The sequence below is a fragment of the Artemia sp. Qi Xiang Cuo genome, chromosome 6, assembly GCF_049724085.1.
Source record: "Artemia sp. Qi Xiang Cuo chromosome 6, ASM4972408v1, whole genome shotgun sequence".
NCBI lineage: Eukaryota > Metazoa > Arthropoda > Branchiopoda > Anostraca > Artemiidae > Artemia > Artemia sp. Qi Xiang Cuo.
In genome coordinates this window covers 76860514-76886002 of record NC_142799.1, presented here as the reverse complement: position 1 = coordinate 76886002, position 25489 = coordinate 76860514, and the positions used below count along the sequence as shown (strand labels likewise).

Sequence of the window (25489 nt, the reverse complement as noted above, 5' to 3'; positions counted from 1 at the left end):
CGTCCCTTCCCTTCAATTACCGCCCTTAGAACTATCACACACGCTTCATCGCAGAGTGAAATTTAAAGGTTCTATTCAAAAATGTTCATCATTTAATCTCAATTTTTGGTAGATTTCAGTTGAAAAGAATTTAGTTTTAGTTAAATTTTTTCGCCGTTATCTTTTACTTTTAAAATGAATAGGTGATTTATAAAACTTACTAAGAGGGTCTGAAGGAAAAGTATATGTGAGGGATATAATAAACCTCCAGTTAAGGGCTTTGGACCATAATTATTGCAATGGTACCGTTTTATGCTTCCAAACTCTTCCAATTAAGAAGTGGTACCAAAAGTGCCGTTTTTAGTGCTATATGGCACTTTTTGATTGTAAAATTGATAAACAGCACGTAGATATGAGTAATAGGTTTAAAATGAGCTATTAAACATCTCTCTATGATGTTTTGGTTGCACGCTAGGCCTGGTGAAAAAAAGAAGAAAAAAAAATGGGAGACAGATCAGTGGTACCGATGAAAATAGGGATTTCCCTTTTTGTTCAAAGAAGGGGACTGTAATTTACCTGTATAAGGTTTTCGACCTTGCTGATTCCAATGGTACACTTCTTATTTTGATCTGACGACATTTTCAAGGGGTTTAATTGCCATAAATTTCTTTTTGCAATGAACTTTTTGCTTTACAGAAACTAACAAGAAATGTATTTAAAAAAAGCAATTGTAAAAGATAAAAGATAATTTTTATACATAAATTTCTGCGTATTCATTTTGCAGACAAGAAAGCTCAACTTATTTCAAAGTAAAACTATATTTCCTTATACCTTAAAGCACGTTGATATGAGAAATAGCTTTTGAATGAGTCATTAAGAATCTCTTTATGATGTTCTGGTAGCCCGCTAGACCTGTTGAAAAAAAAAAAAAAACGGGAGACAAATCAGTGCTAACGATGCAAAAAATGTATTTCCTTGTTGTTCAGGGAGGGGAACTGTAACTTCCCTGTATAAGGTTTTGACCATGTTGATTCCAATGGTACACTTGTCATTTGGATCTGACGCCATTTTCGAGGGGTGTGAGGCTTTTTTTTCGAAACCACCTTAAAATTCTTTTCACGATAAACTTTTACTTTTAAGACGAATCGAAATAATAGTTAACGTTCCTGAGTCAGTGTCAGATAGGAATTTGTTTTCACTAGGCAGTTTTTTTCAGGACGCTTTTTTTAACTTTTGGTAATTATGGGCTGTGGTTTGCACTTTAAAAGGTTGCAGCTACCGCTGCAGCCATGATACCTTGCCGGGACATGCTTTAAAAAATAAGCCTAGAAAATGACTGAAAAAAAACACCAACAGCGGATCGCAATATTCGCGATACGATACATGCGATACCAATACGTGCGATACAGATACGCGGGATATCGATACTCCTGATACCACATACAGCCCTTCCCCAGGGACTATGGAGGGCTAATGGCTATCTCAAAATTTTATAGGACTAGTTGTGGGAGAGGCTGTTTGCAGGGAGGGGGGGCTATTTGCCCTCCAATATTTTTGGTCACTTAAAAAGGGCACTTAAAAATTTCATTCCCTTTCGAATGATCTATTGCACACCTCTCTATGATGCTCTGACCACCCCTATCCCTTCTAGAAAAAAGAAAGAAAAAAGGGAGACAGATCAGTGCTACCCATGCAAAAAAGTCATTTTCCTTGGTGTTCAAGGTGGGGGACTGTAATTATCCTACAAAAGGTTTTGGACCATGCTGATTCCAATGGTGCACTTTTTATTTCGATTTGACGCCATTTTCAAGAGGTTTCAGGCTCTTTTCTAAATGACCATAAATTTCTTCTCGCAATAAATTTTTACTTTTGATTGACCGAAACAATAGTTATCATTCCTGATTCAGCGTCTGATGGCAATTTTTTCTCACAAGACAGTTTTTTTAAAACAAGCTTTTCAACTTTTCATTACTATGGGCTGTGGTTCACTTTTTACTAGGTTGCAGCTGCCTCTGCAACCATGACACAAGGATTGTACTTGACGGCCACAATCAGTAGGAGTGTATGCGTAGAATATCAAACTTTGTATTTATAGCAATATGTTGGAGTCTTGCTGCTTCCACAACTCATCACAGCCCAAATACCGCCTATGGCAAGTGGTACCAATGCATTAAAATGAAGGGAAAGGGATACAAGGATTTGTTTTTGGCGGGGGCATTTTTATTTTCAATTTTCTCAAACAAAATGCCAAAAGTAAGTATTTTCCTACATCTGGAAAGGGCAAGGCCCGTCTGCCCTCCCAATTGGTGCCCCTACCTGAGGCTAATAGTGCCACACACACTTCTTCCCTAGCTCAATCTATTCAGAGTTTTGTTCTTTACTCTCTCCCATGAATTTATTGTTTCCTATCATTACTTATGACCCTTTCCCAACCGAGCGGCCTGTCTTTTGGTCCAAGATTGATTACCAAAATATGAATCTTACACCCTAAATAATGTTAATCAGTGCATCAATGGCTAAATTACCAAAGAAAGCTTTAGATGGCACGGTCACGTTTTAAGGATGACAGGTTGCCAAAGATTGTATACAGTTTTGTTGGCCTTGGGTGGCTTGGTGCTCCTATAAGTTACCAGTTGCGGTAGTAATACAGCTGTTAGCATAAGTAGTGCTTTATCCTGTTTAAATCAGAGAGGCACAAGGGCACCAGCACCTCCCCATCGCTTAACAACTACCAAATACTAGCTAGAATGCTGAAAAACTGTATCAGAATTTGCTTCAAAAACCAAATTCTCTAGGGCCAACTCTGGTACAATTCTTCAACGTTGGCGAAACCTTTAAAGACTTTTAGTTTTCATTTGACAAAACCTAAGAAAAACAAAATACAGTTTTGATTTTAAGTCTATGCATTATGTTTCCAGAAAAAATTTCTGTTCTTTACAGGACCCCTCCCTCATTCTATGAACTTGTCTAACCTCGGGCTAGCCCATTATTTACAGTGTATGTGCTAATTGTATTGCTGTTGGCTTAAAACAAAATCTGGTTGAAGGGCAAATTCTATTCCGTTAATTTTTAGATTTAGCCAAATATTTGTATATTGACTTGTATTTATGAAATATTATATTTACTATATGACTTGCTTCTAAAAATACTTTTTTAATCTTCTTGTTTCGTTTTCTTTTGTTTTATTCCCTGAAGAGCTATTGTTTTCATTTTCTGTTATTTATCTTTCATTTTTTTTTTCTTCATGTACGGTTGGAACATCATTTTGATTATGTAAGCTAGACATCTTTGTTATATCTTTCTTCTATGAATTCTAACCACCAAAGACCTGTTTTCTTAGCTCTTATTATTATTTTTCTTTTGACTTTGGCTATGGTCGGTCAGTTGGGTCTCTGGTATTTAATACTAAAAAGTTATCCTTATATTATCTTGCGTATACACTGGCATACACTGGACTTAAACATCGGAACTTTTTTCTTTAAAATTAACATTTTTTTTAGAAAATGGCCTCTCTTGATGGTTACCAGCCTCCAGTAGCTCTTACTTCAGTCCCAGCGATGAGTAATTTCGAAATAACTGCTGCAGCACCAGCTCCAGATACAGCTATAAACTACGTTCCCGTAATTACATTTCCTAGTCCAGCTCCCCCAGAACAAGATGAAGAGCTCCCAGGATTTCTACCAAAATTCATTCCTCTTCCTGCCGGTTTGAAGAAACCTTTAAAACCGATAATAAAACCTATTGTTGTTGTCGTGGTTGTTGTAGTTGTCGTCGTTGCAGTTATTGTGTCAGTTGTTGTAGCTCTTATTGTGGGACTGATGAATAAGAAAATATGCAAAAGCAAGAAAAAGTATTATCCTCCTCGCTACTACGGACGGTATGGATACAAAGATGAAGGATATAAACACAAAGAAGCATATGATAAAATGGAAAAATATGATGGAAAAGATTACCGCCGCAGAAGAGGATTGTCTGTTCCAGAAGAGGACGGTTTAGGTTCAATAATATCGTCTGTTTTTGGAAACTTCGCTTTGAATGGTTGTTCAAGACGATTTGGATGTGAAATGGCAAACGTTCTGAGAATGGTTCCTGGAGCTCGGGACGTTTTTATACAAGTGACTGACCTATTACCAAATGCCTTGGGATCAACAATTGAACATGGATTCAGTGGCAGCTGTCATCAATTTGATTGCCAATTATAGTTTTAGTCTATTATTTTTACATTAATAAATAAAAGTTAAGATAATTCTTTGTTTCTTAGCTCTAATAAAGCAGCTAGAATAACATTGCCGTATAGGTATACAGGAGGGGGAGGGATAACAGACTTTCTCTGAGGTATATTCATGTCAATATAAATATTTGTTTCTTCTTTCATGTCAAAATTGGTGTTTGAAAGGGCGTTACGTGTGCAGAAACTTGTAGTAATATACAGAGATGTCAAGGGAGTCTAGGATCAGCAGTCCTCCACATGGACCTGCTGGTCCATTTGGATTATTCATTGTCAAAAGATTCATGTTTCCAGACAAGCAGAATTTTGAAGCAATTTAGACCCTTCAAATTGTTGTAGTAATTTAGTACCTTAACTTCTAACCTGACTTTTTTTCTTTGGCGGAACGAATTTGTTTAAGCCTCAGATTTCTCCTCTTAGAAATTCTCTGAAACATAACGAAATGCGTATACCTTGAACAATTTCACCTCTCCTTTTATGAAACTTATAAATTTGGCGTGGCGATAAAAGAATTCCTCTGCCATACACAATTTTTTCCAAGTAGACACAAGTCTAATTTGAAAGGGGTAATAAAAAAGTAAAGTAATTAACTGAAAATTTGGGAAATGACGAAGGAATATTGGAAAGTAGGGGCATTCTTTGTGGATGCATCTTTGCCAAGAGTTAAAAATCTAGCAAGATGATTGTTTTTGTACAAAAATACTACCTTTAACGTGATCCAAAAACTCGTTTTTATCAATGGAACTAGAAAAGGAAACGGTATTAGTTTGCTAGGAGATATCTTATGGCTATTGACCATCCTCAACAATGTGCACGATGGGGAAGTGGTAGATTCAAGAAAAATTAATCACGAAATTAATAAACTAATGCAAAAAATGGTAGAAACCTTGAGACTTTGGAAGAAAGCCTTGAGATACCCTATTACATGTGTGCCTGAGCCTCACTTAATTCGATATGGGGAAATAAATGCTAATTGAGGTCCAGACGTAGAACAAGTTTCTCGAGAGGTCTTAGTAATTTTACCTTTAACAATTGTGCTGTTCATTAAAAATAAAATCTTGCCTTTTTTGCATGCAACTGTGGTGGAGAAAAAGACTGACCACCATTTTTTAACTAGCATTTTCAGATTTTGGCTGCCATCCTTTAATGGAAAAAAAATTAAGAAAAGATTGAAAATCTCTTCAAACACCCATTCACAGTATATAAGTTTTAAAAATGAGTAGCTCAAATTCAAATTTTTAGGAAAAATGCTCCATATGTATTTATGTGGTTTTTGGTAATAGATGGCACCACATTTAAACGAAAGAAACGGAGGGTGATCCACCAGAAAAAGGCCAAGGGACAAGATACCAAATAACTCAAGAAAGTGTAGCTTGTTTATGAAGATGTAGTTGTCCACGGATTGTTAATATTGGAATTTTCGCGAACGAAAAGCATTGTCAAATTTGAGTAATTAGTTTGCTGATCTATTTTCATGGTCCTGTGTGGCAGCAATGACAAAAATCTGGCACTGCCATAGAAACTTCATAACTTTAAAGTAATCAAGAGAGTCTTTAAAAGCCCCTTTTAGCCATTGTGACAAAAGCCAGATGGCTATTTTAATTGTTTGACTCCTGCTCATAAAAGAATGACAGCCAGATGGCTGAACACTGCCGTGGAACACCTTGACCCTGAAAAACTCTGATAGAATCGAAGAGACGTGTACGGTGGGCAGCCCGCCTAGGAATGCATCAAATACCAAAGCAATCCGAATCCTTTGTTCAGGTAAGGCAAACCAAAAAGTGATACAAAACAAGTACATGAATAATTGTGTCGATCTTCATCCCAATATCCTTTTGGATGTGTAACCTAGCTAATTTGTATTATTTTTTTTCAAGCAACAAGAAAAAAAAAACAGAGTAGCAAATTCTATGTCACTTGTGAAAGCCTGATTAAAGCTGAATGGAGAGATGATATACAAGGCCATGTTTTTATACATTTAAAGTCTTTGGGTTTTGAATGATTAAAAACACTTGAAGTCAAGTAACCTTGAACGAAACCAATTCACGAAAATGAAGAGGGGAGGGGAAAACTATATTTTCCAAAATCTGGGTGGGGGCAATTTTATTATTAGAACTTCTTTCAATGAAAACACTAAAAAAGAGGTTTTTAATCACAAAACCAAGAAAATTACCCTTTTAAATCTAAGGGCACCCCTGCATAAGGGTTTCGTTGACCCAAGAGCTTATGGACGTGTTGTTAAAGTCCTATTGTCGACTCTTTTTTGGACGAACCACCAGAAGAAAAAATATTTTTGAACTCTTATCTTTTCCACAGAATAATTTCTGTGTCACAGAATAATTTTCCAAGTCAATAATTGAAATATTATGCCCCCTTCCCATAACTTTTTCTTAAAATCTCATAAGATATTCTCAGGAAATTGCAGACCCACTGCTTTCATCACCTGGAAACACATAATATCTTTTGATTTATCTTGCTACCTAACCTTAAATAGATTTATAGTGCAAAAACGAGTAGATAGAATGAAAAGAAGGCATTTTGAGCTTCCAGTGACCATCTATCCAAGTCAAAACTTGGGTTCACTTGGACCCCTAACACTCCCCGTAATAAGTGTTAACTGTCTGTAACACTAAAACTCGAAACCCCATTTCACCACATACTATTTTTGAATGTGCCTTGCTCTTTAGACGTAAAATAATCAAAGTCCTATGGGGGATTCTAGTGAATAAATTTTTAGATGGATAGGGATGCCCCCTGACATAAAATTTGAAGTTCTCTCGCCCCTCCTGCTACCCAGATTAGCTAAGAACTTGAACAATGTCCCGCAAGATATAGGAGATATGCTATTTTGATAGCCTGGGTATGTTTAGCGTCTTTAGATTTAACTCTGCAGCCTTTCCCTATCCACAATTTAAGCCCTACTGGACCTTGCAACATCATCCTCCCAAAAGTTTCAATTTGAATACGTGGCGTCTTTTGATTTACCTTGCTACTTGCCTGTGCATAGATTATAAATACCATAGGAGATTATAGTGTAAATCCATTTTGTGGATCAGAGTTAATATATTTTAAAACTTTTCGCTGCTCTATGGCTGCTCTTACATTGGAAGTGGCTTTCCCAGTGGTACTCCATGGTAGGTTATCGAGACTATCTAGTTTATTGCGTGTGTTAGGTCACTAATTTTTTACCATTGGATGGATAAACACCTACACCATATTTTTTTTAAAAGACGTGAAAATGAATTATTCGAAGAAAGTGAGTGCAAATGATAAAGTCATTGTTGCCTTGAATGCTGACAAAGAGATATGTTTGAACTATGGAACAAGTAGTAGTGGAGATCTTATTGGGAACGTGTGCCTAAGTTGTCATGACAGTGAGGAGTTAAATTCCTTTGGAGTAGTGAAGAAACCTCATTATTCAAAATGCGAATATGTGAAAATATTATTCCCAGATAAGTTAATGCTAGAAGAAAATGCCAACTTAAAAATAATGGTTGATAAAGAGGGACCGCCTCCAGCTACTAGTTCTAGTAATATGTTACACGTTGACAGATCTTATTATTATCTCTCCGGTGTTAGCATTCGAATGAGATCAGAAAGGAAAAGAAGGTCCTACTGCTGCACCAACATTATAAATCATATCTTGTATACGTGCCAGAACTGTTGCCTCTGTAAAAATAATGTGATAATAGACAGTGAAATTGCCGGTAAAATAAAAAGAGCATTAGCAGACAATATCACTAATGAAAATAATGATACATTGATTGGAATATGATGCACAAGTGAGCATTATTATTACTATTGATCATATAGTCAATGAATCAAATAATACCTAGGATGTAACGTGTATTGAATCAGTAGGTGACATACCAGTAGAAATTGTATATGACTCAAAATGGATGAATGATTATTCTAGGGGTTATGAACTAAGAGAAGCGAGTACCTCTAATATCAAGAGAGACAGAGAACTCGATAAATTATTTTATGGAACAGATTCAGAATGTTCAATGTTGTTCAATGATGTTAATAATGTAAAATAATGTCTGTAACATATTTTTATGTTGTTACTACATGTTGTTACTTCAATAAAAAGATTTTATGCATTACTTCGTTATATTTCTATTATCTTAGGAAACGTTAGCGTGTTAAGCGCTTAGATTGTTTATTAAAAAGTTGGAGAATTTTTATTTTCTTTGAAAAAAAATTAGAATTGAACTATAACTTTTTCTTTTCTCTAAGAAAGTTCAGAAGAGAACTTTAAAATTTCTTTGTGTTTTTGTGAAATTAAGAACTGAAGTGGAAGATTTTTATTTTTCTCTGGAGAAATTAGAATTGAGCTGTAAGTTCTTTAATAAAATTCAGACTTGAGTTAACTTTTCATGATCAAAGTATAACTTTTTCTATCTTCTATGAAAAACTTAGAACAGTAATTTAAATTTTTCCATCTCTTTGAGAAAAATCTGAACTGAAGGGGAAAATTTTTATTTTTCTTGAAAAATAGAATTGATCTGTAACTTATTTCTTTTCATAGGGATAATTAGGAAAAGAACTTGAACTTTTCTTCACATCAATGAGAAAATTAGAAATAAAATGAAGCTTTTTATCTTCCTGGAAAATATTCACAATCATAGAATAACTTTTCATATCTTCAACGCTAAAATTTAGAACGTTATTTTAAATTTTGTTATGTCTTAGGGAAAAATCTCAGAATCAGAGTGGAGCTCCTTATCTTCATAGTGAAATATTCACGATCAATGTGTAACTTTTTCTATCTTCTACAAACAATTTGGAGGAGAATTTTAAATTTATATCTTTGGGGAAACATCTGAACTGAAGTGGAACCTTTTTATATTATTAGGAAAAATAGAATTGATCAATAACTAATTTCTTTTTCATTGAGAAAATTCAGAAGAGAGCTTGAACTTTTCTTCACTTCGTTGAGAAAATCTCAAATTAAAGTAGAACTTTTTATCTTCCGGGAAAATATTCACAACTAAGGTATAGCTTTTCTATCTTCTATGGAAGAAAATTAGAATAGAACTTTAAATTTCTTTTGTGTCTTTGCGAAATAAAGAATTGAAGTGGAAGATTTTTATTTTCTCTGGAGAAATTAGAATTGGAGTGTTTTCTTTGGTAAAATTCAGAAAAGAACATGAACTTTTCTATGTCCTAATAGAAATTTGAAACAGTATTTTAAGTTTTTTCATCTCTTTGAGAAAAATCTGAACTGAAGTGGAACCTTTTTATATTATTTGGAAAAAATAGAATTGATCAATAACTAATTTATTTTTTCATTGAGAAAATTCAGACTAGAACTTGAACTTTTCTTCACTTCGTTGAGAAAATTTAAAATTGAAGTAGAACTTTTTATCTTCCGGGAAAATATTCACAACTATGGAATAGTTTTTTCTATCTTCTACGGAAAAAGTTTAAATACAACTTTAAATTTCCTTGTGACTTTGTGAAATTATGAACTGAAGTGGAAGATTTTTATTTTCTCTGGAGAAATTAGAATTGAACTGTAAGTTCTTTAATAAAATTCAGAAGATAACTTGAACTTTCTATCATCTATGAAAAATTTGAAACAGTATTTTAAATTTTTTCATCTCTTTGAGAAAAATCTGAACTGAAGTGGAACCTTGCATGATATTTGGTTTTCAAAAAAGTTGTAAAGTAAAGTTGTGGTGAAAAGGATAGGTACTTCAACTTGTAAAATGGGTTTAGGAGAGACATTAAGAAAAGAACTTGTTCTGAAATGCCTTTTGAAAAGTATTGCTTGGTGTTGGGGCATTCAAAAAGCTGTAAAGTATAGTTCTGGGTGAAAAAGATGGGTACTTCAACTTTTAAAATGGGTTTAGGAGGGAACATTAAGAAAAAGAGTTGTAAATTAAAGTTGTGGTGAAAAAGATGGGTACTTCAACTTGTAAAATGGATTTAGGAGGGACATTAAGAAAAGAACTTGTTGTGAAATGCCTTTTGAAAAGTATTGCTTGGTGTTGGGGCATTCAAAAAGCTGTAAAGTAAAGTTGTGGGTGAAAAGGATGGGTACTTCAACTTGTAAAATGGGTTTAGGAAGGACATTAAGAGAAGAACTTGTTCTGAAATGCCTTTTGAAAAGTATTGCTTGGTGTTGGGGCATTCAGAAAGCTGTAAAGTAACGTTGTGGGTGAAAAGGAAGGGTACTTCAACTTGTAAAATGGGTTTAGGATGGACATTAAGAAAAGAACTTCTTCTGAAATGCCTTTTGAAAAGTATTGCTTGGTGTTGGAGCATTCAAAAAGCTTTAAAGTAAGTTGTGTGAAAAGGATGTTTACTTCAACTTGTAACATGGGTTTAGGATGGACTTTATGAAAAGGGCTTGGTGTGAAATGTCTTTTGAAAAGTATTGCTTGGTCTTGGGGCATTCAAAAAGCTGTAAAATAAAGTGGCGAGTGAAAATATTGGGAACTTAAACTTGTAAAATGGGTTTAGGAAGGACATTAAGAAAATAACTTGTTCTGAAATGCCTTTTGAAAAGTATTGCTTGGTGTTCACCAGTAAACTTCAACTTGTAAAATGGGTTTAGGATGGATATTAAGAAAAGAACTTGTTGTGAAATGCCTTTTGAAAAGTATTGCTTGGTGTTGGGGCATTTAAACAGCTGTAAAGTAAAGTTTTGGGTGAAAAGGATGGGTACTTCAACTTGTAAAATGGGTTTAGGAAGGACATTAAGAATAGAAATAGTTCTGAAATGCCTTTTGAAAAGTATTGCTTGGGGTTGGAGCATTCAAAAAGCTGTAAAGTAAAGTTGTGGGTGAAAAGGAAGGGTACTTCAGCTTGTAAAATGGGTTTAGGAGAGTCACTAAGAAAATAATTTGTTCTGAAATGCCTTTGAAAAGTCTTGCTTGGTGTTGGGGCATTAAAAAAGCTGTAAAGTAAAGTTGTTGGTGAAAAGGATGGGTACTTCACGTTGTAAAATGTGTTTAGGATGGACATTATGAAAAGAACTTGTGCTGAAATGCCATTTGAAAAGTATTGCTTTGTGTTGGGCATTCAAAAAGGTAGTAAAGTAAAGTTATGGATTAAAAGGATGGGTACTTCAACTTGTAAAATGGGTTTAGGAAGGTCACTAAGAAAAGAAATTGTTCTGAAATGCCCTTTGAAAAGTATTGCTTGGTGTTGGAGCATTCAAAAATCTGTAAAGTAAAGTTGTGGGTAAAAAGGATGGATACTTCAATTTGTAAAATCGGTATAGGAGGGACATTCAGAAAATAACTTGTTGTGAAATGCCTTTTGAAAAGTATTGCTTGGTGTTGGGGCATTCAAAACTGTAAAGTAAGGGTGTGGGTAAAAAGGATGGGTACTTCAACTTGTAAAACGGGTTTAGGAAGGACATTAAGAAAATAACTTGTTCTGAAATGCCTTTTGAAAAGTATTTCTGGGTGTTGAAGCCTTCAAAAAAGCAGTATAGTAAAGTTTTGGGTGAAAAGGATGGGTACTTCAATTTGTAAAATGGGTTTAGGAGGGACATTAAGAAAAGAACTGGTCCTGAAATGCCTTTGAAAGGTATTGCTTGGTGTTGGAGCCTTCAAAAATGCAGTATAGTAAAGTTGTGGATGAAAAGGATGGGTACTTCAACTTGTAAAGTGGGTTTAGGAAGGACATTAATAACAGAACTTGTTCTGAAATGCCTTTTGAAAAGTATTGCTTGATGTTGGAGCATTCAAAAAGCTGTAAAGTAAAGTTGTGGGTGAAAAGGAAGGGTACTTAAACTTGTAAAATGGGTTTAGGAGGGTCACTAAGAAAAGAACTTGTTCTGAAATGTCTTTTGAAAAGTATTGCTTAGTGTTGGGGCATTCAAAAAGCTGTAAAGTAAAGTTGTGGGTGAAAAAGATGGGTACTTCAATTTGTAAAATGGGCTTAGGAGGGACATTAAGAAAAGAAGTTGTTCTGAAATGCCTTTTGAAAAGTATTGCTTGGTTTTGGGGCATTCAAAAGCTGTATAGTAAAGGTGTGGGTGAAAGGGATAGGTACTTCAACTTGTAAAATGGGTTTAGGATGGACATTAAGAAAAGAACATGTTCTTAAAAGATATAATAAAGTCTTTTGAAATGTGGGGGCCCTTCTATGTCTCAAGTGCGCAAAAAAGTATTAAAAAATGGGTTAGGGGCCCGGGGACTTTGGGGTTGGGGTAGGAGGGGTCCTCTGGGGTAGGGGACCTCAAAACGCTGTTCAGATCGAACTTGTGTATTATAACGACCACAGAGTTTCACCCCAGATCATCTTCTAAAATCATCTTCTAAAATACCTCAAACGGTTCCGCCCAAATCATCTTCTAAAATGTCTCAAAATGGTTTCGCCAAAATAATCCCTAAACGTAATTTCTGCGTGTTCCTTTTGTTTTGGCATCCCTGCGCTTTCATATTTGAAATTCCTAGGAAACCATTTCCCACGTTAATCTCTTCATCTCTAAGATCAAAATATCTCATCCCCACCGTTAATGCGCATGTGCAAACTTTGCCCGGAGACAATTCTACTGGACGAACACCAACTAATCAATTGACCTTGAAAGCGCATGTGCAAACTTCCCCGGAGTTAATTCTCCTGGATGAACACCAACAAATAAATTTCTCGGAAATTCTCTCCCCTTCGATTACGCAATCAATTTCTTGGAAACTGTCAGCATTAGACTAAATTGTAGATGGCAGCAGGGGTGAGGGGTGGGATCAATTGGGTCATTCCTACTTATCACTTCGCTCTTTACTTCCCTCGGAAAAACTTGCGTTTTTTTTTATTAATCCTTAACAAATACCACCAACCAAAACAAGTTTCAAGAGTCTAGGAGCCAGGATGAAAAATAGTGCTTATTTAAATTTGTTCTGATCTTTTGCCCTTGAGCAAGTTTGAGGGTGGTTTCAAGTATTTCTGATTGTGCTGATTTTAAATAGTTTGGGAATGAACTTTTTTGATTGGACAATCCCTCTCAAAATTAAATGTATGGATACAATACAATCGAGATTTTAATTCTAACGGAACTTCTTGTTCCTTAATGCTCAGGGATCGGCACTCTTATCTAAGGGCAATTAGTGTTGTGGTGAGGGAAGTATCTCCAGCGTTTTTATTGGAAGGGCAAAAGGGGTTACCATCCGGAGAGTCAAGGGGCATGGGCTATATAATAATTTTTTCTCCGAATTATCGGGGGACTGCCCACCCCGGAAATGACGCCACTGATTGTGGTGTCATTTACGGAACCTGCAGGACTTTATAAATATGCTGAATATTTTACTTAGTTTCTAGTAAATATTCAAACTCGGCAAATAGAAATTTAATCTAAATTTGAGGATGACATTTTTAGGGTTATCCTAAAATGACTTTAAATTTAAGGACTTAAGTGGACTAAGGGAACTACTCGTTCTTCTCTGGCCTTAACAAAATGGACTACGATTTTGCCAAATTGTGCCAAAATGTCTGCTATTGAGTTTACCTTGGCAAGGATAAACGGACTAAAGAATTGTGAATTTGAGCACAATAGTACTAGTAACACTAATAGTATGCCCATATTGCTTTTTGGTCAGTCTAATATCCCTCTCATCATGCCCTGGGAGTATCAACTAAATACTTTAGGCCGTTCCTAAGATATTATTGATACGTTCTTTGGACAACCTATATGCAAACAGCGTGCTTCAATTTAGTTCAACTTCTTCCTCAACATTTTCACCTTAATATCCTTGGCTTTAGAAATAAACACCATAGAAACTGTTTTTGTAATAGCAGTAGTAGCCGTGGGAGTCATAGTAGTAGTAGCGTGAACATATTTCCTTTTGGTTAATTGATCATCCCCCTCATCTTTCGCTGAAAGTTCCAACTTAGTTACTCTAATTCATTCCTGAGATACATCCTTTTGAAAACCTGCAAGCACATAGTGTTTTGATTTAGTTCAACATTCCCTGAATACTTCACCTAAATGGTATTGGCATTTTCGGACACAAAAGGTCAAACACCCCTCCCCCTTTCAACTATGCGAAATAAGACGGCTAGCTCAAAATTTTGATCGGAAGTGTTCGACCAAAACAGCTACGTGGGAGAGGTCTGGTTGCCCTTGAGTCACTTTGACTCTTAAAAACGGCACTAGAACTTTCAATTTTCTATCGAACGAGCTTCTTCCAAAGTTTCTACGAAGTGTCTTGGTGAGACAAAAAAGATTAATATATTGTGCCCACGCCGCTCTTTATATAGGCAGCAGTATTGCGCTGCCTATGATCAAACCCTAGAGGGGGGAAATACTCTTTACTTTTTGTTCATATATTTTTGATGCAACCGTTTGCGAATATCTAAAATCTTTGATTTAGACAATTTCATCCTGTCAATCGATTTCTTCTGAGAAATTATCTTTTTCAGTTTTCATTCATCCACATAAACAGGGAGGGATGTTTTTACGCTAGAGCTGGTACACATGACCAACCTCCTGGGGAAATTGTTGCACACACTCTAAGGGCTGGACATACGTGCAGTCATGTCTGTCTAAGTGGAAATTCGGGCTCTACCTAGTATGACCTCATATGACGGTCAAGTCACAGGTCAACATCCTAACGCTAATTGACATTCTAAAAAGCAGTAAGTCCCTTTCTAAACGGAATATAACTCTTTTTGTGTAATCACTAATGTTTCAAATACACATTATGGGCTCTCAGGTGAAACTATGAATATGTTTATTCGGAACCACAAAATAGGTCAAATGTAAAAATAGACCACTATTAATTGTCTTGATTTGCATTAATCAATTCTTCTATGAAAATATATAGCAAACTCTTCTAAATCATGCTGAGTAGATAAATAAAATTTAAATAATTATTTGTGATTCCGGATATTGCAGTAGTAAATTAACTTTCCAAGGGAGATCTACCCTGCCAGTTGTTAGTGAACCGCTTTGATAGTTGCACATAACCAGCTTTATAAACTTAGAAGTTGGTAAGTCTTGACTTAGTTTCTTCTTATATAAAATACACGGGGCGTAGATTGGGGACGGGGAGAGGGGCTTCGAACCTGTACGGAAGGTTTTCCGAATAATACCCGCAGTTTCTAGAACTTGAAACCTTAAAAATTGTGGTCGAGCAAAGGTATAAAACTCAAAACACTTTTTTTTGCCTTATTTGAACAGAAGATCTATTTTGCAAGGTATAAGTTTTATACCAGAAAGATTGTAAAAGGTCACCATAGGTCATTGCTCTTTTGAGATAAAAGAGTGGGAATAGGTACCTCAAAACACTTTTCCAGAAGGTCATTAAGGCTCTGGGTCCATTCTTGGGAACTTCGGTCACTCAACTTCTTTCCAAGATCAACAAAAGCCCTTAAACTAGAATTTTACCTTAATTTCATATTGGAAATTGTGCAGCAAATTTTTTTAAAATATCACCATTTTAATAAGAAAAAGGGGCATCCCCCATAGAAGTAAATGTGTTTTTTAGGGGGATTTTTCTAGTAGAGGGGGCCGGGAGGTATGTGGGAGTTTATTTCCCGGGAATAATTTTTCATGGGGGAAGAGAATTCTCCATGGAGGGAGAGCCAGATTTCCCTGCATTATTTAAAAACAATCAAATTAAATAAAAAAAACAAGTTTTTTCCATTGAAAGTAAGGAGCAACATTAAAACTTAAAACTAACAGAAATTTTCACGTATAAGAGGGAAATCACCTTCTTCTCAATAACTCGCTCTTTACGTTAAAGGCTTATCCAAAACTTTTAAAAGAGCTTATTATTCTACTTTAACGGCGTTTGTGATTCAGGATTCATTCTTAAATAACTGGAACAAAAAATCAAACTTAAGCGCAAAGAGCAAGGTATTGAGGAGAGGATGACCCCCTTATATACGTGATAATTTCTGTTCGCTTTAAGTTTTAATTTAGTTCCTTACTTCCAGTTAAAAAAAAACTTGTTTTTCATTTAATATCAACAAAACACGACACTTTGATCATTCCACAGCTGAGATTCCACTCTATCCATCTGCTGATTTACATTTATGAAATCCGGTGCACATGGTTTTTTAGATTGAAAACACGTTAGAAATTTTTGGAAAATGACAATTTTCGTATTTGTCAAGCGAATATACTAGATCCTTTTCCAAAAACGTATCTAAGTAATATTGCAATTCTGGCTCAGTGCGATCTGAGACTAACAAATCCAGAGAAATTAGTGTTTGGTGCTTTAGTGTAAGTTACAGCCGCATGCCTGTCGTAAAATCTCTTGTTTTGGAAGGAAAATTAAATAAAAAAACAAATTTTTTTAACTGAAAGTAAGGAGCGACATTAAAACTTAAAACGAACAGAAATTATTCCGTATATGAAAGGGGCTGTCCCCTCTGCAACGCCTCGCGCTTTTCGCTAAAGTTTTTTTTTTTTTTTAAAAAATATAGTTGTTTTTAAGTAAAACTTTAGCGTAAAGAGTGAGGCATGGAGGAGGGGACAACCCCTTTCATATACGGAATAATTTCTGTTCGTTTTAAGTTTTAATGTCGCTCCTTACTTCCAGTTAAAAAAAACTTATTTTTTTTTATTTAATTTTTGAACGTTTTTGAATAAATGCAGGTTTTGATCTTGGCTCACAGTACATGAATAATTAAAACAAAATTTTCATATTAATTTACTTTTATTTGGCTAAATGGCTTTCTCGAAACTTGTTTAAATTTATTTATGAACGTTTTTATTAGTAATAAATATACGTAACTTACGAATTAACTTATGTAGCGAACTTCTATATTCATATATTTTTAATACGTATATTAGGGGGTTCACCCCTAGTCAATACCTCGCTCTTTACGCGAAAGTTCGAATTTTCGTTCAAATTCTTTAAAAATGACTGCTTAATCACAAAGGCCGTTAATTAGAATAAATACATGTTATGAAAGTACTAAAAAATCTATGGCTTAAAGTGTAAGGTATTGACTAGGGGGTGAACCCAATCATATATGTAATATTTTCTGTTCGTTTAAAGTTTTGATGTTGTTGCTGTTGCAGTTGAAAAACTTGTTTTTTTATATTTAATTTCTGATCTTTTTTTAAATAATGCTGGGAAGTTCGGCGTTCCCTTCATAGCAATGTCCCTTCCCCGTGAAAACTTCCTTCATGGAAAGATCCTCCTACATAACCTCCCCCCCCACTACCAGGAAAAATCTCCCCTGAAAACGTCTGTACTGTATAGCCTACTTCCCAATAACCAATACTATATGTTAACATTGGGTAAAGTTCATAACTTTCAGCCCTCCTCCCGGGAACTTTGGGGGATTAAGTCATCCTAAAAGACATACTGATAACATTTTCAAACATGCTGAAAAAAATGGCTATCTCAAAATTTTGATCAGGTGACTTTGGGAAAAAATGAGCCTGGGAGGAGGCCTAGTTGCCCTCCATTTTTTTAGTCACTTAAAAAGGGCACTAGAACTTTTAATTTCCATTCCAATGAGCCCTCCCACGATATTCTAGGACCACTGGGTCTATACGATCACCCCTGGGAAAAAAAATCCAAATAAACACGCATCCGTGATCTTTCTTCTGGCAAAAAATGCAAAATTCCACATTTTTGTAGATAGGAACTTGAAACCTCTACAGTAGGGTTCTCTGATACGCAGAATATGATGGTGTGATTTTCATTAAGGTTCTATAACTTTTAGGGGGTCTTTCTCCCTTTTTTCGAAAATCAGCCAAATTTTCTCAGGCGCGCAACTTTTGATGGGTAGGATTAAACTTGATGAAACTTATATATTTGAAATCAGCATTAAAATCCAATTCTTTTGATGTATCTATTTGTATCAAAATACCGTTTTCTAGAGTTTCGGTTACCATTGAGCCGGGTCACAATAACCAATACTAGGCTATATGTTAACATTGGGTAAAGTTCATAACTTTCAGCCCTCCTCCCGGGGACTTCGTGGGATTAAGTCATCCTAAAAGACATAGTTATCACATTTTCGACCATGGTGAAAAAAATGGCTATCTCAAAATTTTGATCAGTTGACTTTGGGAAAAAAAATGAGCGTGGGAGGGGGCCTAGTTGCCCTCCATTTTTTTGGTCACTTAAAAATGGCACTAGAACTTTTAATTTCCGTTCCAATGAGCCCTCCCACGATATTCTAGGACCACTGGGTCAATACGATCACCCCTGGGGAAAAGAAAAAAACAAAAAAAAGCAAATAAACACGCATCCGTGATCTTTCTTTCTGGCAAAAAATTAAAAATTCCACATTTTTGTAGATAGGAGCTTGAAACCTCTACAGTAGGGTTCTCTGATACGCTGAATATGAGGGTGGCATTTTCATTAAGGTTCTATAATTTTTAGGGGGTCTTTCCCCCTTTTTTCGAAAATCAGCCAAATTTTCTCAGGCGCGTAACTTTTGATATGTAAGATTAAACTTGATGAAACTTATATATTTGAAATTAGAATTAAAATGCGATTCTTTTGATGTATTTATTGGTATCAAAATTCCGTTTTTAGAGTTTCGGTTACCATTGAGCCGGGTCGCTCCTTACTTACAGTTCGTTACCACGAACTGTTTGATATACTTTAATCTACGGTGCTTTAATCACTGTCTTAAGAAAATTCCTTATTCCCATAGCTCCTTCGTTGTGTGATGGAAAGGTAGTGTGCCCTTTGTTGTCACCACTGTTGATAAACTTAGACAGTATAATCAAACTCAATAATATTTGGCTACTACAGTCTTGGTGCGTATAAAAAGCTCCCATCAACGGTCCAGTATATACTTATCACACTGAATAATGGTGCGAGTTGGTATTATTCATAATTGAGAAAGCAGAAAGAAATGTGGTTCGGCGAAGTGGTTCGCTACTGTCCCATCTCACAGGCATGACTTAACTGAATGTCCTATCCATGATTTCTAAAAGGAGGGTTTTGGTTAAATTTTAGCAAATACAGACATTTCTAGTGCTAACTTCTAATCATCCTTGCAACAGAGAAATAGCCAGAATTCCAAAAATAGTGGGAGAGGGATCCACAAGTGGCGGGACTATTTGAAATTTGCCACAAAACGTTATACCACAAAAGGGGCAACCTAATCGTTTTACACAGATTATCCATTAGGTTTCACAATAGTCTGTGGTTTTAGATAGTAATACTGGGCCATGCAGCTTCAAAACTGTTTTCTTCTTGGTAAGGAAAAATATTCCCTTGAATTTTTCCTCTTTTATACTCTTTTTTTGGGCTATAAGAATTACCTTCGAAATTTGATGTAAGACCTTTGCTTTTCTTCTAGTAACTGCTGGAACAGCCCTATCCAATAAAATACCAAACGTCTGTTAAGAACTGTTTTTCGTGAAATCCTTAGTCAGTTTTCAGAAAATTGAAGGACATAAAAAAATGTATTTGTATTATAAGAAGAATATTAAGTAATGCTTGTTGTTATTATTGTTGTAAATATTCTGCCACGAATTTGCAAATTACGTAAAACTTCTCTTCAGAAAGCTTTTTTATGACTCATTAACTTAACCCTCACGATTCTTTTCATTTTCTTTCCAGTTTCAGGCTACGTGCGAGTTTGGTATAAAAATTGGAATATTTCAGAATTGTGTTAAGAGTATTTAAAATTATTTACTCCTTCAAGTAGCCAAGTTTATTGTCAGTTGCTAATCAAACTTTTTTTCTCCAGGGCATGTTTGGAGTCAGAGGGAGGGGTATGGCCCTTTACTAAATCCATCAATGGCCTTGCTTGTATAATATGCTGTGGCTTAATTATCGTGCACATTTCTAGGATTTTCTTTTTTGGAAAAAGGGAGGGGGTTGAGTTTTTTGGTTTTTTTTTATTTGATTCTCTACATTCAGTTCTCGTTTTAGCTATCTTGGGATAATTAGATCTGTTTTGTAAGAAAATTGTCTTTGATTAGGATTTAAACGGTAGCTAACAAAATTTTATAATGCCTATTTCTGCCCCTTTCTTCTCCACCTTTAGAGCTAGCACCGTTATTTGGCATTTCAAGGACTTGCAACAATTCTCAGTTTGAAGGACTGGAATCCTCTTGGATTTTCCCAAGGTGCACAAAAAGAATTAAATTTTGTGGCTAACGCTATGAAAGATCCTCATGGCCTCGGGAGAAAACTGTACAATTGGCGCAATTGTTTTCTTGCGTATTGATAAATATAGTGTTTCCACTACTTGTTTAATGTTCTCCGGATCAGTTGCATATCGGTCCAGCTTTGTCTAATGGTTGAGATAGGGAATGATTAGGCCCGTTTTTTAGCACTAAGATCTTACATCTAATATCTTTCTGCAAAGATTATCGTTTTTTAACTCATCTTTGTTCTAAGATCTTACAGCTCACTGATGTTAGCAAAAAGTGTGAAGACCGCCACTGTTCTGCCATATAAAACAATGATGAGAGAAGTTTTATGATCTACTCATCATTGTTCTCAGACCACTGATCAGAGCAGAATGATGAAAGATGTTTGCATAAAGACGACCAAAGATGTAAGATCTTAGTTCAAAGATTTCACTTTTAAGCGTTTTCTGACAAATGATGTAAGATCATAGCACATTGATCAGTGAAAAAACGGCAGTGAAAAAAAGCACATTGATCAGTGAAAAAACGGCTTTATTATGTTGTCTAAATTTATGTACAGTGGTTGTCACATACGAAAGTTCAGCTAAGACTTAGCGAAGAAATTTTGTTTGCCATATTTTGCCCCAATTAATCCATAATGTTGTAAAAGGTAAATTTGCAGGTTACACAATAAATTAGCTAGGATGAAAGTGAAAACATCATTTGATGCCTTTTTTGATACTCTTTTATAATTCAATAATCGCTTCTGTCGCAAATAGCATCTTAAGCACTTAAAGGGGCCCCAAAGGTATTTCATTTTTTTAACCACACAAAGAAGTTATCAACAGCAATTAAGTTATTGAAAAGTTGTTAAAAACATCACTAGTTTATAAATAAGTTGTTCAAGAGTAATATATTCCAAAAATACTTAGTTATAACAATCCAAACCTCATTTATTGGGCAACACAAATATAAACCGTTTTGCTAGCGTTTCAAGTTTTTCAAATGCCGTCGACAAAAATAGCGCTGCCTTTTGCAATTCGAAACTTTGCCGCCGACAATTCAGGGTATATATTTGCACATTAGGGAGGTGGAGTGGGTAAACTTCATGGTAACTTTACAGTGGACCATATAATTTAGCTAGGATGAAAGTGAAAACATTATTTGAAGGTTTTTTTTCATGCTCTTTCACAATTCATATAAAAATACCTTCGGGCCCCTTTAAGGACTCAAGATGCAATTTGCGACATAAGCGATTATTGAATTATGAATGAGCATAAAAAAGGCATCAAATGATGTATTCACTTTCATCCTAGCTAAATTATTGTGCCAGATGCAAATTTAACGTAAAATCAATCCATGGTAAAAATTTCCCTCAGAAAATTCTTTAAAAAAATAAAACTCCTTGATTCTTATATGGTGGGAATGCAGTGGGGGCATCGTCGTAACTTGCAAAGGGATCCTAAAGCTTGAGTATTGATCAGTACTGAAAAGAGAAATCTATCTATCTTGGTTCTAAAGTCTTGCCACGGGCAAAATTTCTAATATCACTAGGCCTACTTAGAAAGCAGCAAAGGGAAAGCTTGAATTTCTTTGAAAATGGGGCCAGGAAGCTGTCTCACGGCAACCAAAGTTAGAGTCTACTTAGGTTTTATAATCCAGGTCTTATAATGGGCTTTTTCGCCCATCGCCTTTTTTGCCACATTATCAACAGGCCTTCGAATTTGTCAATTCATTGTTTTTTTTTGGTTCCCATAGTTTGCTCATTGTTCCTTTCGCCAACAGGCCTTTTTCGCCAATTAATCCAGTTCATAATGGCCTAAGAATCCAGTTCTTTTGTGTAAATCTCTTCAGGAAATCCTTTTGGGAAATTGAATAAATTTTGAAATAAATCAATAATTGTTATATCAACTTCACAAGGGAAATTAATATCTTTACATGAAAAGTAGAGATCATAGAATGAAAACAAGTCCATTTTCTAGAGGTAATTTCAGTAATTTAGTATTAATATAGGTGTGAGCCCTAGACAGGAACGCAAGTAGAAGATGACTTCTCGGGGACAAGGCCCCAATCGTAGTTTATTGCAAAGTTCTTGGCACTTCTTGCTCAATTTGTCAAATTTAGCTTGTTTTTTCTTTATTACACCCCCCCCCAGTAAATAAGTTTCCTACATACGTGTCTGACACTAGAGGCTCATGACTCGCAAAAAATCATAATATTAATATTTTCCCCTAAGTTATCTATTAGTTTCATATTACTTACATATCTTGTGCTATTCATATTAGCTTGAACCTCCTCCCCCCAAGAATCGAGAATTCGTTTGTTTTGGATTCGACAAAATTTACCAAAACAGGAAAAAATGTGTAAATTGTAAGGAAACTACAGTAATAGATTGAAAAATCAATGCTTTCGCAAATACGGTGCGTGCTCCTCATCCGTATTTTGTTCGTCATGATATTTAGTACAACGAAAACATGTAAGACTAGGCCTACGACTTAATTTTTATTCTTTATTTGTAGATGATGGAGACATTTCTTGGAGCGGGTCTTGGAGCTACACCATCCCAAAATGGCATTTCACCCTTACCAGCTCCTGTAAATGAAGGAAAAATCCTCGATAATCAAATAAGCCATTTCCCTCTCTTAACATTCCAAAATCCACCAAAATTCACTGACGAAGAAAAAGATTTGATTCGCCGAGGCGGTGGAATTTTACCTATACCTGGTATCTTAAAGCCATATAAATCAGTGTTTATACCACTAGTTATTGTGGCATCAGCAGTGGTGGTCCTCGTCATCGTTATTATTGCGGGTGTGGCAGCTGCATTTGCATCTGACCTTACCATGGACTGTTGCGATGGACCAAAACTTCTGTTTTTGGAAGACCAAGTAATTCAGAATTACATTGACAAGTACAAAAGGCAAGTAGATTCTAAACCTGTGAATAATATAAATTGGACGTCCATGGTTCCAGACTTAACTTTGGGTGATGTAGATGCTGTCGAAAATGGTGCGAATTCCAATTATCCTGTGGGCGAAAACAATACACAACTAACTCAATAAACTTCGGCCTTGCTAAAGTATAGAATTGGTCGCAACATAGCCTCTTCGACTCAGCTACAATTTATATTGAACTTCTCTTTGAAGATAAACCAAAATCATTAATTTATCTGGACCAGATAATGGATGGATTTCGCAAGGACTGTGAAAATATTGTAAAGAAAATAGTGTAAACTTCTGTGAAAATGTTTTTCCTTTTAAAGTTCATATAAATAATGTCATGTCTGTGGTAAACTCCTTGTTCATTCCACTTTGTATTGAGCGTTTGAATAAATTATTATAATTATAGGCATGTACTTGAGGCAGATGTACACAGGTGCACTCCTTAGGGCTCGGAACCCCCCACATCTTAAATTTTCAGGAATTTCTGGGAAACTCCTGTCAAATTAGCAAATAAAACTCGTTTTTATTGACCGCCCCCCCCCTGAAAAAATCCTCCGTATGTGCTTCTAGGAGTCCTGGACTCACAAGAAATGTCGTGATTTTAAGGTGATTTTTTGTGCTTTTTGTATTAGTTTCCAAACTACCCCCTCCCACTAAAGAATAAGGAATATAGGCCGACATTTATTTTGGGTTAGGCAGTTTTCGTCAAGACAAAAAAAAACAGCGAATTGCGAGAAAACTATACTTTCCCGAATATAGTGCTCACCCCATATAAAATCTTCATATGTATCTGGTTCGTTGTTAATTAAAAAAAAACACAGTTTTTCTGAGGCAAGTAGAGCGAAGTTGAAACATAAAACAACCAAAAATTAAAGCTTCAAATTTGGTATTATTTCTGCAAAATGGCCTCAGTCCAATGATTGGATCACGTTTTGGTTCTGATTAAATAAAAAAAACAATTTTTTTAAACTGAAAGTAAGGAGCGATATTAAAACTTAAACGAACAGAACTTATTCCGTATATGAAAGGGGCTGTCCCCTCCTCAACGCTTCGCTCTTTGCGCTAAAGTTTTTTATTGTTTAAAAAAAAAAAAGTTATGAGACAGAGTCAAACTTTAGCGTAAAGAGCGAGGCGTTAAGGAGGGGACAGCCCCTTTCATATACGGAATAATTTCTGTTCGTTTTAAGTTTTAATATCGCTCCTTACTTTCAGTTTAAAAAACTTGTTTTTTTTATTTAATTTCTGATCGTTTTTTAGTTAATGCAGCTTTTATTTTGAATTGAATAAGTAAACAAAATTTGCGTAAAATTTTACTTTTCTTTTGCTAAATGGATGTCTCTAAATTTGGTTATGACGTAATTTACAAATCAACTTACGTAACTAACTTCTATATTCGTATATTTTTCTTCTGGCAAAAAATACAAAGTAGCAGATTTTTGCAGATATGAGCTTGAAACCTAAGTAATAGAGTTTTCTGATACGCTGAATCTGACGGTTTGATTTTCATTAAAATTCTTTCACTTGTAGGGGATGTTTTCCCCCTCTTTAAAAAATCGGGTAAATTTTCTCAGGCTCGTAGCCTTTGATGAGTAATACTAATCTTAATAAAATTTATATATTTAGAATCAGCATTATTAACCCATTCTTTTGATGCATTTATTGACATCAAAATTCCGTTTTTAAAAGTTTCGATCACTATTGAGCCGTATCGCTTGTTTTTTTATTGTTTTTTTTTATTTCGTATATGTTAGCCTATTATGTATATGAGGGGGTTCTCCCCTTAGTAAATACCACGCTCTTTACGTTAAAAGTTAAAAAAAAAATTTAATTCACAAACCCCTGAATCAAAAAGACCGTTTAGTTAGAATAGATAGCTCTTTTGAAAGCACTAAAGAAAACTGTAGCGTAAAGAGCGAGGTATTGACTTGGGGGAGAACCCCCTCATATACGTTATAATTTCTGTTCGTTTTAAGTTCTAATGTTGCTTCTTATTTTCAGTAGAAAAAAACTTGTTTTTTTAATTTAATTTCTGATCGTTTTTTAAATAATGCTTGGAAATCCGGCGCCCCCTACATAGAAATGTCCCCTACGCCAAAAAAACATCCTCCATGGAAAGATTCTTCCGAGTAACCCCTTCCTCCAGCCCCACCCTCCAGAAAAAAATCCTTCCTGAAAATGTCTGTATACTTCCCAATAACCAATAAATAATGCTGGCAAGTCCGGCACCCCCTTCATGGCAATTTCCGTTCCCCCATGAAAACTTCATTCATGGACAGATCCTCTAACGTAAACCCCGACCCCCCCCCCACTACCAGAAAAAAC

The 25489-nt window shown here is 35.3% G+C and overlaps 2 protein-coding genes across 2 annotated transcripts in view; both read left to right on the top strand.

Annotated features, from left to right (window-relative positions):
* Window positions 1–4210, top strand: part of LOC148951611 (uncharacterized) — a 53403-nt gene extending 49193 nt beyond the window's left edge. Inside the window, exon 2 of the mRNA XM_089090372.1 lies at window positions 3480–4210. Within this exon, the coding sequence (XP_088946498.1) occupies window positions 3480–4181 (702 nt within the window). The 3' untranslated portion in view covers window positions 4182–4210. The remainder of the gene's footprint in view (window positions 1–3479) is intronic.
* A 10868-nt stretch (window positions 4211–15078) lies between these two features.
* LOC148951610 (uncharacterized) lies at window positions 15079–23415 on the top strand. Its single transcript, XM_089090371.1, has 2 exons — window positions 15079–15154; window positions 22745–23415. The coding sequence occupies exon 2, from the start codon at window positions 22745–22747 to the stop codon at window positions 23285–23287; it is 543 nt and encodes a 180-aa protein (XP_088946497.1). The 5' UTR covers window positions 15079–15154; the 3' UTR covers window positions 23288–23415.
* The last annotated feature ends 2074 nt before the right edge of the window (window positions 23416–25489 follow it).